General features: G+C 45.3%; 1 protein-coding gene across 6 annotated transcripts in view; it reads left to right on the forward strand.

The window, feature by feature from the left end:
- NDRG4 (NDRG family member 4) overlaps positions 1-5032 on the forward strand; it is a 196488-nt gene extending 191456 nt beyond the window's left edge. For all 6 annotated transcript variants that reach the window (XM_068260622.1, XM_068260620.1, XM_068260619.1 and 3 more), the window contains one exon: positions 3129-5032. In XM_068260622.1, coding sequence (XP_068116723.1) covers positions 3129-3283 — 155 coding nt within the window. In that variant the 3' untranslated portion in view covers positions 3284-5032. The remainder of the gene's footprint in view (positions 1-3128) is intronic.
- The last annotated feature ends 9608 nt before the right edge of the window (positions 5033-14640 follow it).

Consider the following 14640-nt stretch of genomic DNA (forward strand, 5'->3'; position numbering starts at 1 on the left):
TCTAAAGACTTTAGACGGGCTAAGTATGTTAGCACCGCTTTGTGAATCAAGCCCATAGTGTGAACCAGCTCTTATATCTGAATACAATTTGTGTTTTTATCTCTAGCTGTAATTTTCGTTTTATGAGTATAATGACTGAAAGCTGTGAAACATGCATAGCAAATAAATTATTAGAGTGAAATGAAGTCTAGTTTACCAACACTTTTGCACATTTGAACTTGGCTTGCGCAGGTTCAAAGACTGTGTACGCTCAGTAAAAGGGTGAACGTTTCCTTCTATTGGCTGTGTACAGATCGTGAACTTGCGCATGCCCAGTTCAAATGTTTGTTTACATTTACTGAGCATGTGGGGTTTGGAACTCACACATGCTCAGTGTGCTACCCGCATGCGCGGTGCTTCTGGGCCAGAGGATTCGCCTGCACTCGGACAATGAAACCTGCAGGAATGGGGAGGACCCTCGAGGCAACGGACAGCAATAAGTGCTTACAACACCTACAGGAGTGCAACAATATGTATTTCAATTTTTTCAGTTCAGGAACGCTTTAATGTGCAATTGCAGATAGTTAAGGAAAAAATCTAGTCCAGGATTGCTGGATCATGTATGATATTCCTGTTGGAGATCCTTGGAAACCTCTGGAGACGTTTTAGGGTCCGTACACATGTCCAATTTTGAATAGCCAATGATTGGCCAATTTTACGACCTCCATGTAGCATGAGGTCCAACAGATTTTGAATACTACTAGCGGATTGTTTAGGGAAGCTCATACTACATGGAGGGGCTAAAATTGGCCAATCATTGATCAATCAAAACTGAATGTGTGTACGCCCCCCTAGTGAATCAGGACTGGAATCTATATAACACTGATCATTTACCTCCATTCCATCTTTCCGTAAAAGCTCGGCTGCCCCTACAGAGGTCTTAGGTGGGCTTCCCTAGCTACAAGGTTTATTTTCATCTCCGATGGTCCTTGGAATAGAGATGAGTTGCTGAACTGGATGTTGTGAGGAAGGGGTCTAATAATCTCCCTTTGAATACAGAATAATGGGATTTAGACGATATTATAGAGTTAACATCAATAGATCTCAAAATGATCAAATGGTTAGAATCCGGAGATTTCTGGAAATTTAGAACCGAACCTTGACATAACTACGTAGCACTGGATCTACCTACCATCTTTTGGTAGAGTCAATGTCTAAATGTATCTAAATAAGTATGTAAAGTTGGGATCTGGTGAACTCTAGATAAGATTTACGGTTGGGTTTTGAAGCCCTGTAGATGATTTTGCAAACTCTGGAACTCTACATTTAAAATCATGATTTAGAATTAAAATAGAAAGATGTTTGGATGATGTATAATCCAGTCTGGGAGAACTCTAAACTCGGCCATACACACATTGATTTTTACCAGCAGATTTGATCACTCATGATAGAATCTGATGGTTATCTTTGATGCAATATCACCATAATTGTCATCGGAATTGCAATTTTGATCTATTTGTGGCACAAATTGATCAAAATGACGATCGGACCGAACAGTAAGTATCAATCAACAACTGGACAAAGTGGGGGGTGTGTAGCATTGCAAAGTATGAAACAGTGCAGCATTTTAGTTCGATAGATTTTCAGTAGATTTCATGGTGAAATCTATTCAAAATCTGTGTGCAGCGTATGAATAGATTCAATCCCTCTCTGATCAGATTCAGATCAGAGGGGGATTGATCTGTTTGCCAGACTAAGTGAAAATCTATGCTTGTATGGTCACCTTAAGGTTGGCCATACGCTACTTGATGTGGCCAAAAGATAGCTTCCTCTCAGATCATAATCTGATCAGATAGGGATCAACCTGATTGCATCCCTCCACATACTGCATATACATTTTTAATAGATTTCAACATGAAATCTATATCCAACCACAGCGTTGCATCGCTCAATTTAGGGCAACACTGTGGTCCATTGATCTGCCACCGCTAATGGCCTGACACTGATTTGGTATGATCAATTCGATAAATTTTGGCTGAAAATCGATCAGCTGGAGATCCATACATGATGGTGTTGGGATCAGAGGATTTGTAAATGACTTGAGGTCTCTAGATGTTACAGCACTTCAATGTACTGTTGCTAGGAGTGCTGTAGGTGATTGTGTAGAGTGAAAACTGTGGAAACAATGCTGCCATGTTTGTCTCCTGGGGCCTAACATTAAATCTCAGGTGGAGTCCCTTAGCTCAAAAGAAGTAGATGTCTATTGCTAGGTACACACAATACAATTTTCTGGCAGATTTACCTGCTAGATCGATTTTTTCCCAACATGTCTGATCTGAATTTTGATCGCTTTTCCAATCGATTTCCGTTCACTTCTATGGAGATCGATTGGAAAAACCGATCAGAAAATCGATAGAAATTCAGATCGGACAAGTTGGAAAAAATCGAACTGGCAGGTAAATCTGCCAGAAAATTGTATGGTGTGTACCTAACATTAGGAGCCCACTACATTTAAAAAAAAAAACCTCACCTCTGATCCATCTAGTGCTTACACAAAAAAGAACGTTGACAAGCACACATTTTTACCACAAAGAGGCATGCACAGAAGTAAGAAAACTCTAAGCGGATGTGCTCTGGTAATACCGCAGTAGGTGGTAGGGTAGCGCTAAGCACCCAGAAGGGTTGCTTGGAATGGAAACCGTGGTCAGTTTTTGGGTTTCAGGACCCTTGTCCATTTCCTGCTCCTCACTCCAAGCCTTTATCCATTTCACAAGGGTTTTCCTGACTAACGATATCTGGAGCCACAACTCAAATCACGTACATAACCTGCATCTGTGAAAGTGTGAAGGAACCAGGGACTATATGAGATTCAATGGCTAGGACTCAGTGTCTAGACTTACCGGGGTATTGTTCAGCAGACAGTCCCCATTATCCTCCCTTACCACTTATCTCTGATTGGCAGGTTAGTATAGGGCTCCAGGCTGCTGCTACCCAAGTGCATGTAAGGTTTTAATCTTGCCCATGTTTGAGAAGTGCCGTGTCGAGGTGTAACCCCTTTAGCTATGGCTGGAGCTGCTGTTGCCTAGTGACTACTCATCGGCAACTGCTGTCTTCACAAGTGACCTGTTTTCTTTTCTCTTTGCCCCCAGTGCCCTCAGCCAGCATGACCCGACTTGCCCGGTCTCGCACAGCATCTCTCACCAGCGCCAGTTCTGTGGAAGGAGGCCGCCCACGACCCTGCACTCAGTCAGAAAGCAGCGAGGGGATTGGGCAGATCAATCACACCATGGAAGTGTCCTGCTGAAGAGCCGGAGCCAGCACCTTCTCCCCTACGAGTCCCCCTCTTCCCCATTCATTTCCCATCTCTCTTCTTTACTAGTTCTGCTTCCTGCACCCCTCCCCCTCTAAACAGCGTCTGGCGTTTCTTGGGGATCCAAAAACCAGGGTGACAGTAGCTCATCTGGTGTGTTGTCTCCTAGCTCCCCCTGTGATTGGATGTGACACGGGGGGTAAGAGCAGATAGATATAGGGCAAGTGGTGGATGAGATCACCATGGAGGGGAGTGGACGGTAGTTGAGGTGGAACAATGATTCTTCTCTATACAGGCAAAAATGTGGCCGATGGATAGCTTGCTTCTCCTGTATGCATTTGAAGGTCCATGGAGAAGAGATGATTTGCTGAGGAATTGTTGCTGAGAAAGAACCTGAAGATATCTTTATAATAGAAATGCAAAGTGGGTGCAGATCTCTCGATTTCATTTCTGAATTATGATTTACAAATCCTGAAAAGAGGATTTGGAGCTGGGATCAGTAGTTTTCTAGATAATGCTGTAGCATTCGAGGCTGGAGAACTCGATACGATGATAAAGTAGTTGGGACATGGAGATCTTTACATGATTTGGCAGAATTGTGAGCCTCTAAATGGTGGTACAGATTTAGTATCTGGAGGAGGTCTCCAGAACATGATATAGATCTTTCGATATTATACAACAAGGATCTGGGAGTCATCAGAAGAAAGAGTGGCAGTCAACTGTTTTTAGGCAACGAAACAGAGCTGAAAGGTCTCCAGAAGATTATGTAGGCTTGGTTCTGGAGATCTTTTTCATGTTTAAGTTGGGGGGTTTGCAAATTTTCTGAAGGTACAGTAAAGACGGGTCCAGAGATTTCTAGAAGATGCTGTAGAGCATTATTTCCCAAATCTGTCCTCAAGTCCTACCAAGAGTGCATGTTGTGTAGATAAGCACACAAGCTGTTAATGCACATTGCTTATATACTAGATCCCCCTCCCCCATGATCACATAGGTGGATATTTACTATGCATGTACGGCTGGTGGGACCCGAGAACAAACAAGTTGTTCTGGAGAATTTTCATGATTTTCCATTGTCGAGGTTTGAGTTTCTTTGGGATATACAGTTGAGATGGGATCTGGAGATTTCTGGATAGAAACGGCAAGATGTGAAATCTGGGCTTACCTGGATAAACACTATTGGTGGGGATTTTTTGTGGACTGTCGATGTCTATTGAGTCTTTGACTTGTAAATGGCTGTACCATGGAGGTATCAGTGGAGACTGTTATCAGCACAATATTGTCTGTTGTGGAACATTGGTGAGCTGATTGGCGTATGGCATGGAGCGTAGATTGATGTTGGGTCGTAGTTGGTGAAACGTATTGGAATTATTGATGGGGTTTGTTGCATGAGGAGAGAATTGTGTAGACAATACAAGATTATCTTCTATCTTCGTGTAGATCTGAACATTTTCCTTATTTCCGGCTGTGTCCTGTCTTCCCCCGTTCCCTTTTCTTGATGTCTCTTTCCCCTCCATCACCGGCGTGTCCTATTGATCTAGACATTACTCCACATTTCCGTGTTTGCTCCTCCTCCTCCTCTCCTGTGGCCGTTTCCGGATCCTGTCTGTGTGCGCAGTGACTCTGTACTCATATATGTCCGTTGTGGTGGTGAATGCTTATAGTTTGCATAAAGCCATCAGTACAAATAACTCTTATGATAGTAATGGAAGAATTCAAGAAACCTCAATAAAACTCTGAAATCTGCACATTTTTCCATGAATGTTCCAGTCTTTCTCTCTTCTCTGCCGTCGTTTTTGGGGAAGTTGGTGAATACAGTGCTTTTTATTGGGAAGTTCCATGACACTCGCATCCCAAAGCTTAGTACACACTTTCAATTATGATTGGCCAATCATTGACCTATTTTACCACCTCCATGTAGTATGAGGGTCAACAGATGTTGAATACTATGAGCAGATTGTGTAGGTAAACCCTCATACTACATGGAGGTGGTCAAATTGGTCAGTGATTGGCCAGTCAAAATTGAAAGTGTGTACTAGACTTTAGGGCATCCGATTTTGATTGGCTAATGAATGGATAATTTTACCACTGATGAGGGCCAACAGATTTTGAATACTGTGAACAGAATGGATAGGTAAGCTCTCATATTACATTTAAGTGATAAAGTGTGGCAAACATTGGCCAAACAAAATTGGATATGTGTACTCACCTGTAGGCTTTGGGCCCACTAACAGTGCTTTAAAGGACTTACGAGGCCAAGATTTTAGAAAAAAAATAAAAAAAAGTTAGCTATCTGCGTCAGCTTGTCAGGCACGGAGGACGCCGTCCGCGCCCTCCGTGCCGATCCGCCGGGTCCCCGCCGCTCAGTAGCCCCCCGAACGGTCCCCGACCGCGCGGCCCGGGTCGGGCTCTCCAGCCTGTACAAAGATGGCGGCGGCTGCGCAGTACGCATAGCCGCGAGTGCGGCTGCGCAGCTCTGAGCCCAACCCCTTGATCCACGTAACAGTAGCGTGGATCGGGGGTTGGCCTTAGAGCTGCGCAGCCGCACTCGCGGCTATGCATACGCCGCGGCCAGCTCCGGCCACCATCTTTGTACAGTCTGGAGAGCCCGACCCGGGCCGCGCGGTCGGGGACCGTTCTGGGGGCTATTGAGCGGTGGGGACCCGGCGGAACGGCACGGAGGGCGCGGACGGCGTCCTCCGTGCCTGACAAGCTGACGCAGGTAGCTAACTTTTTTTTATTTTTTTTCTAAATTCTTGGCCTCGTAAGTACACACATGAGATAAAAGTCTTTAGAAAATGAAAGATCAAACACTAATTTTACCACCACCATGTAGTATGTGAGCCAACATATTTTGAATACTAAAGCTGGGTACACACGAGAAAAATCTGAAGAGTGAAAGATCAAAGATAAATCTAAACAAGGTGAGATCTTCAGATATCAGAGAGTCCAGGGCTTTTCAACCTGTGGTACTTTGCTGTTGCCCAGGTGGTACATGTCAGGTTTACCTGCCACTTAATTGCCTGTCTGCTGCTTGTCCTGGTCCTCCACAAAGTTCAGCTCCCCCTCACACGCTACTAATGCAATCTGTAGGCTAGCAATCTAATTTTAACCCTTTTCCCCACCAGTACTTCCTGCCCCCACACACACACACTTTTCTTAAAGTGTACCTGTAAGAGAAAAAGTGCACCTGGGGGGTACTTAACTCGGGAAAGGGAAGCCTCTGGATCATAAAGAGACTTCCCCCTTTATCCTCAGTAGAGGGGATCCAGTGCTAGGACCACCCAAAGATCTCCTTGTTGGCGTGCGCGTATGTGCAGTATCGGCTCTCCACTCAGCGGAAACAGCGGAGCCCAATCTACTGTGCAGGCACATTGGTGGTACTTGGAAAATGTTCAGATGATAAAAGTGGTACAATAAGCCCTGTCATAGACAATGGAAGCATTTTGCAGGAACTGATCTTCTGCATGTGTGCAGCATCGTTAGAAAGATCAGATTTTCAAACCTCTGCGACAGATAAATTAATCAGTTTGCAAAGGTTTGTATCTGATGGGTGTACTCCGCTCAATAGAATAGACTGTGTAGGTGTGGCTCTTATACTACATGGAAGGGGGTAAAATTGGTCTGTGATCTTTCATTTTCCAAAGACTTTTATCTCGCAGAATGATTGCAAAAGCAGCATTTTCAGAGCGGTCACATTGGGATGCGGGGCAAGTCGCGATCCGGGAATCAGGTTTAATATCACGGTACTTAGCGATGATCTCTGAAATCGGAAAAGCTGCTAGTGGGCCCCGGGCCTAAGACTGTAAAGCTGAGATATGGGGAATACCGTGGACATCACCTTCTGTGGTATTTTACAGCACACACACTACAGTTACAATGCATGCCATTTATTCTTAACTAGGAATGATTAATGAGATGCAAATTATTCTGAGTTGATGCAAATTTTATGCAAGCTTGGAAACTGGCCAATGGATTCAGCAGCTTTTTGAAGCTGCAGAAACGTGCGCAGAGTTTGCATCATCTCTGATTTCTTAGCATCCCGGTGATCATCCTTATTCTTGACTTGCATAGCGCTGCTTTTTTCCAGTTCCCCACGAGGGCATGTAGGGTGCACCAGGAAAATCCTGGAGAAAACAAGGAGCACTCCATCGTGCGTGAAACATTTACTGTGGTAAAAGGAATCTCACTTACAGAATAGTGAAGATAACGAGCATATTACATAACGTGGGTGAACGGGATGCCTCCAAGTCCATCAGTGCCTCTATCCAGAGTCTCAGCCGTGGCCAGCAGCGTGGCGATGGCGAGGAACGGGTATCGGCAGCGGTGGTGGACGGATCCTGCGTGTCGACGTGCATTGACACAGCATGGTGTAAGCATTGTACATCCGATCGCAGTAGGGTGGATTCATAACGCAATTCTGCCCACTGTTATCATCCAATTTTAGGCCTTAGGCTACTTTCACACCAATACGTTGCGTTTTAGGGGACGTTCTGGTCGCATAACGTGCCCCTAACGCAACGCCTGGTGGTGTTGAATTTGGACGTCAGATTGAGCCACGTTATGCAGCTCTAAAAGCAGCCGTTCCAGGTTAGTCATAGGAAGTCCGGATCTTTTTAAGGATTCGGATCATTCGAATCGGATCATTGAAAAGATCCGGATCTGAAACGAATCATTTGAATCATTTTACTAGGGAAGCAGACTGGGTGAAATGACTAGCAGGATAGGACTTTCCCTGCACTGTACATTCTGTATGTTCCTGTTTCTTCCAGACAGACATCCACTGTGAACCGAATCTTTCATTGTGATGATCCGGATGATTCGACTCACAAAAAAGATCAACACTACAGTCCCACCACTAGTCTCTGCAGTGCAGTGAATATTAATTAGCCATGTGGCTGGCTGCGGAGGAGGAGGAGGGGAGACCTCCTCCTCCAACATTACTGAGCATGTGCAAACAGCCTAACGTGGCTTAGCCCAGTATAACGTATGCAGCACTTTGTTTAAACGTGCTGCGTTACAATGTAACGCAACGTGGGCACTGTGAACAGCACAATTGATTTTACAGTGCTGTGAGTTAGGCTGTGTTACTGGCTGCTGTAACGTGGGACTTTAACGTCCCACTGTGAAACCAGCCTTAATGTATAACAAGTTTTTTTAATATTGAATTGAGAACCTCTTTATTGTTTTAACATTGACTTGAGAATATGACCAATGATGATAGATGCCACAGTGCATCTGCTTGGAGGGTAGCCTGTAATTGGTACTTGATCAAAGTAAGGTTTTAAAGGGGCACTACTGAGAAATAATTGTTTTTCCGTTACTGTAATCAGCTCGTGACCACGAGCCGTTTTTTGCGATTACGAGGTCGTGATCGGCTCTCCATCACAAATGCCGATCATGAATGCACTCATGAATGATTGCACTCGTTACCCGACTCGTGATCACGAGTTACTTGTGATCACTAGTCGGTATTCGTGATTAAAAACTCGACGATTTTAGCGGTTAATAGCAAAGAGCCCCCTTACATGCTAGGAACACCACATTTGCCAGATATGTTAAGAAGAACAGTGGGAACAAGAGGGAAAAATGTTTTCAAAAAGACCTTATAGTTTTTGAGAAAATCGATTTTAACGTTTCAAAGGAAAAAAGTATACATTTAAATGCGGTAAATGGCAGTTCATGTATTTACATCTATACTTTTTTCCTTTGAAACTTTAAAATTGATTTTCTAAAAAACTGTAAGGTCTTTTTGAAAAAAAAATTGGTGTTTCTAGGGGGCTTTGCTATTAACCGTTTAAGTCGGCAGGTTTTTAATCACGTGACATGCAGTTATTCGACTCAAAACTGCACTTGAGTCAGATATCTATTTCTATTCGTGATCGTGATCACGAGTCAATTCGTAAGTGGGTGGAGTCGAATTTGTGATCACTCGAATACGTGGTTGGGGGTATGGGAGCATCCCTGACTGTAATAAATTATTTCTACAGGATAAGCAATGTTTAAGGGCCCGTTTCCACTAGCCACCGCGCGCGGCTGGGAGACGCGCGGCGGCACTTCCGGGTCTGCGGGAACGCAGACGAATCCCAGAAGCCATGCCATGCACGGGTATGAAATTCTCTGCCTCCCGTGCGAAAACTGTGGGTAATGCCGGCCGAACCGGTAGGGCAAGTGATTCAGCCGGCGGCGCTATTTATCCCTATGGCAGAGGTTCCCCGAGCGATTTGCCTGCGGGGAAACTCTGCAGATTCGGCCCGGTTTCTGCACTAGTGGTGGCCTTGGGCGGTAGAGAGTACAAATTCGGCCCTGTGTGACCAGCCAATTTAACTATCTTAAACATTGCTTATCCTGTAGAAATCATTTCTTACAGTAACTGAAAAACAATTATTTCACAGTAGTGCCCCTTTAAACTAATGTAATGGAGCAGAAAGAAAGCTCACGACTAATGTCTAGTTTAATGTTTGAAGGTTTCTCCCGCTGTTTTAATGTTTCATATTTATTTGCATTTTACTTTGATGTTTAGCACTGTTGTATGCAGCTTTTATATTTAGTCTGAGACGGAACAGCCTCTGACAAGCAGCCGCCATGAGCCAGTAGGGAGGAGCTCATCCATACCTCCCCTCCCTAGCGGGACTGCATTGTCACTGCACTAAAACCCAATAGAGAGGAAGTGCCCCTTTGGGTGCATTGCTAAGCAACGGTGCGCAAACAGATTCACAGGCCCTAAGCCGCACTGTCATCTGATGAAGGAGTAATCATGCCAAAACGTGTAATGCAGGCACATAGGCATACAGGATCCGCCCACCACCACTGACGATACCCGTTCCTCTCCATCACCACGCCCACGCTGCTGGCCACGGCTGGGACTCTGGTGGGAGGAACTGACGGACTTGGAGGCATCCTCCTCAACCGCAATCCCCCCCCCCCCCACCCCCTCCATCAGGGCTTTCTCAATGTCAAGGTCATTGGACTACAGATACAATTACTCATCTCATAAGCTTATTTTCATTTCATATTTTCTTTAAAGCACACCTGAAGAGTTCCAAAAAAGTTGATTTTTTACTTACCTGGGACTTTTTCCAGCCCGCCGCAGTCTTAGAGGCCCCTGAGTGTCTTCTGGGTCCCCTCCTGTGCCACCCCTCATTAAAAGCTCCGACCCAGCTGGTTACAGCTACAGTTCTTTGCATGCATGTGTAGAACGCTCACGTGCAGAACAATCGCAGTCACAGGCAGTGGCGTGACTAAGAAGCTGTGGGCCCCAGTGCAAGTTTTACACGGGGCCCCCAAGTGCTATATACATAGCAACTTATACGGCGCACCAAAACCAATCTAGGACAACTACAGTGTAAGAGGTGCAAGAATGGGATGGGTAACAGTTTGTTAATGATCACTACTATCCCAGGCATCTATAGAAGTGATTATTATCAGCACAAGGCCAATAAAGAGCTAATACTGTGGTTTGGGGAGGGCCTCTCGGGGCCCCTATAGCCCAAGGGCCCCGATGCGGTTGCTACCTCTGTACCCCCTATTGCTACGCCACTGCTATTGAAAAGACGCACAGCTAGGATAGCACATGCGCTGTAGCTGCATTTAATTAGGGGTGACAGTGGCACAATGGAGACATTTAGAGGCCTCAAAGACTTTAAATGGCAGAAACATTAGATAATAAGTAAAAAATAAACTTTTTGTACCTGTTCGGGTGTGCTTTTAAGGACAACTATAGTGTGAAGAATATGGAGGCTGCCATATTTATTTCCTTTTAACAATACCAGTTGCCTGGCAACCCTTCTGATCTATTTGGCTGCAGTAGTGTCTGAATCACACACCAGAAACAAGCATGCAGCTAGTCTTGTCAGATCTGACAATGTCAGTAACATCTGATCTGCTGCATGCTTATTCAGGGGCTATGGATGAAAGCATTAGAGGCAGAGGATCAGCAGGGCTGCCAGGCAATTTGTATTGCTTAATAGGAAATAAATATGGCAGCCTCCATATCTCTCTTGTTACAGTTGCCCTTTAAGACCTCTAGAACCTTATTAGTTTCCTGTGAACAGATTGAGGTCCTGCAATTAGCCACCCCCTACTCCCTGACATAATGGTCTCCTTTGTAATGCTGGAAATGTGATCTGACATCTGTTGATCTTCCTGCTTTGTCAGTCACATGACAGACCCAACTCGAACTATAAACGCCTGCATAGGTGAACTACAGCAATGGATGAATGACAACTGGCTGAAACTAAATGCAGACAAAACTGAAGTCCTTCTGATCGGAGGGCAGAGCATGATAACAAAACAACTTAACTTGCAGTCTTCACCACTGGGAATAGGAGGCACGGATCTGCGCAGCTCTGATCATGTGCGTAGCCTGGAAGTTCTAATTGATGGGGATTTAAACTTCAGAACTCAAATCTCTGCTGTGGTGAAATCATCCTACTTTCACCTGAAGAACATTGCAAAAATCAAGCACCTCATACCCCCAGAAGATCTGCCAACCTTAGTCCACGCCTTCATCACATCCCGACTGGACTACTGCAATGCTCTCTACACTGGCCTTCCAAAAAAGGTCTTGTAACGCCTACAGCTGATACAGAATACTGCTGCCAGACTGCTAACCAACCAACCCCGTCACTGCCACATAACGCCAGTCCTGCACTCCCTTCACTGGCTACCTATAGAATGGAGCAGTGGTGCTCAACAGAGCTCGAATATTCGAGTAGCTCGAATATTCGAGCTCTTTTTCAGCTATTCGAGCTCGGTATTCGAGCTCCGAATAGCTGGAGATATTCGAATGGGCTATTCGAGTGAACTCGAATAGCACATTCACTATTCGCGCTATTCGAGCTAACAGCGCTATTCGAGCTCGAATACCGAGCTCGAATAGCGTCATAGCCCAGATTAATGTCCTCAGAGCCAATCAGAGGGCTCCCAGGCCCTCTGACGGCAGCCAATCACTGAGGGGGACCCTGGCCAGCCCCTACCCTATAAATAGCGGCCGCCATGTTCGGTTTTTCCGTCCTTGCCTGACTTTGTACAGAGAGAGATCTGCTCCTTTGTGCTTTGGCTTAGCAAGAGCTTTATTGTGGTCAATCACCTAGCGTTTTTGCTCACATACACCTCCTATATACACCTATATTGTTGTTAGTTAGATAGACATTGTATTTTAGTTAGTAGCAGGGGCGTAGCAATAGGGGGTGCAGAGGTAGCGACCGCATCGGGGCCCTTGGGCCAGAGGGGCCCCGAAGGGCCCTCCCTTAACTACAGAATTAGCTCTCTATTGGTCCTATGCTCATAATAATGACTTCTGTAGATACTTTGAATAGTAGTAATCATTAACAAACTGTTCCCCATCCCCTTCTTGCACCTCTGACACTGTAGTTGCCATTGGCAGATTTTGGTGCGCCGTATAAATTGTTATGTATAGAGTGCTTGGGGGGCCCCATTGTAAAACTTGCATCGGGGCCCACAGCTCCTTAGCTACGCCACTGGTTAGTAGCTTGTGTGTTACTAGAGAGCCAGCTGCTGCAGGCAAGCTTACACAACTTTAGGCCTCAGGGCCTGCCTGTGTGGGCAGCTCAGCTGTTCTCTCCTGTCCTCTGTTAGTTTATTTCTCATCTATACCAGTATTTCTGCTGTCCTTTACTAGCTACTGAGTGATTGTATTTTGTATTGTAGTTATATAACTGTACTAGGACTAACTAGGACACTCACTGTCACTGTTTGTTCATAGCTCCTGCGTGTGACCGTGTGTGTGTGCGTGCACTGTCTGTAGTGTACACACACTCTATTTCCTTCTGATTACTGATTAATTATTGTAATTTCTAGTTGTACTTCCTGACTGTTACTACTTACTTACTGTACTAGGGACACTCACTCAGTCACTGTTCATAGGCTAGCTCCTGCGTGTGTGTGCGCGTGCACTGTCTGTAGTGTACACACACTCTATTTCCTTGTGATTACTACTGATTACTGAATCTGATTAAGTTGTAATTTCTAGTTGTACTTCCTGACTGTTACTACTTACTTACTGTACTAGGGACACTCACTCAGTCACTGTTCATAGGCTAGCTCCTGCGCGTGTGTGCGCGTGCGTGCACTCACTGTCTGTAGTGTACACACACTCTATTTCCTTGTGATTACTACTGATTATTGTAATTTCTAGTTGTACTTCCTGACTGTTACTACTTACTTACTGTACTAGGGACACTCACTCAGTCACTGTTCATAGGCTAGCTCCTGCGTGTGTGTGTGCGCGTGCACTGTCTGTAGTGTACACACACTCTATTTCCTTGTGATTACTACTGATTACTGAATCTGATTGAGTTGTAATTTCTAGTTGTACTTCCTGACTGTTACTACTTACTTACTGTACTAGGGACACTCACTCAGTCACTGTTCATAGGCTAGCTCCTGCGCGTGTGTGCGCGTGCGTGCACTCACTGTCTGTAGTGTACACACACTCTATTTCCTTGTGATTACTACTGATTATTGTAATTTCTAGTTGTACTTCCTGACTGTTACTACTTACTTACTGTACTAGGGACACTCACTCAGTCACTGTTCATAGGCTAGCTCCTGCGCGTGTGTGCGCGTGCGTGCACTCACTGTCTGTAGTGTACACACACTCTATTTCCTTGTGATTACTACTGATTATTGTAATTTCTAGTTGTACTTCCTGACTGTTACTACTTACTTACTGTAGTAGGGACACTCACTCAGTCACTGTTCATAGGCTAGCTCCTGCGCGTGTGTGCGCGTGCGTGCACTCACTGTCTGTAGTGTACACACACTCTATTTCCTTGTGATTACTACTGATTATTGTAATTTCTAGTTAGTGTGCCTAGGGGACACACTCACTGTTCACTGTTCACACTTACTGATTACCGATTATTGTATTTTGTATTTGTACTGTACTAATCAGTTAGCGATCTAATCACTTAGTGATTAGTGTCACCTCACCCACCAACCCATTCCATTAAAGTACCCCACTTTTCACCCGCCCTTTTAAAAAACTTTTGTGTTTACGCCCAAAACATCTAAGATGTCTGGAAGTGGCAGCCAGCGCGGTTTGGGCAAGGGGAAGGGCAGCAAGGGAATCAGGAGGAGAGGGAGCAGCATTGTGGCAAGCCGCGGCCGCGCCACCATGCACAGTTCCGCAGCAGCAGCAGCAGCAGCGTCAGTGGCTAACATTCCTCCTATAGCCACTGGCCGTGGACGCCTTGGGCGCCGCCCAGCAGGAGCATCTGCAACTCACGCTGCAGAGACACAGCAGCAGCAGCGTGTAGCACCTGCTCCGATTTTCCTCCAGCCGGGTCGGAAACGTCCCATTGAGGAAAAGGATGCAGACACTGTGGTGC

The sequence above is a fragment of the Hyperolius riggenbachi genome, chromosome 11 (genome assembly GCF_040937935.1).
Source record: "Hyperolius riggenbachi isolate aHypRig1 chromosome 11, aHypRig1.pri, whole genome shotgun sequence".
NCBI classification, from domain to species: domain Eukaryota; kingdom Metazoa; phylum Chordata; class Amphibia; order Anura; family Hyperoliidae; genus Hyperolius; species Hyperolius riggenbachi.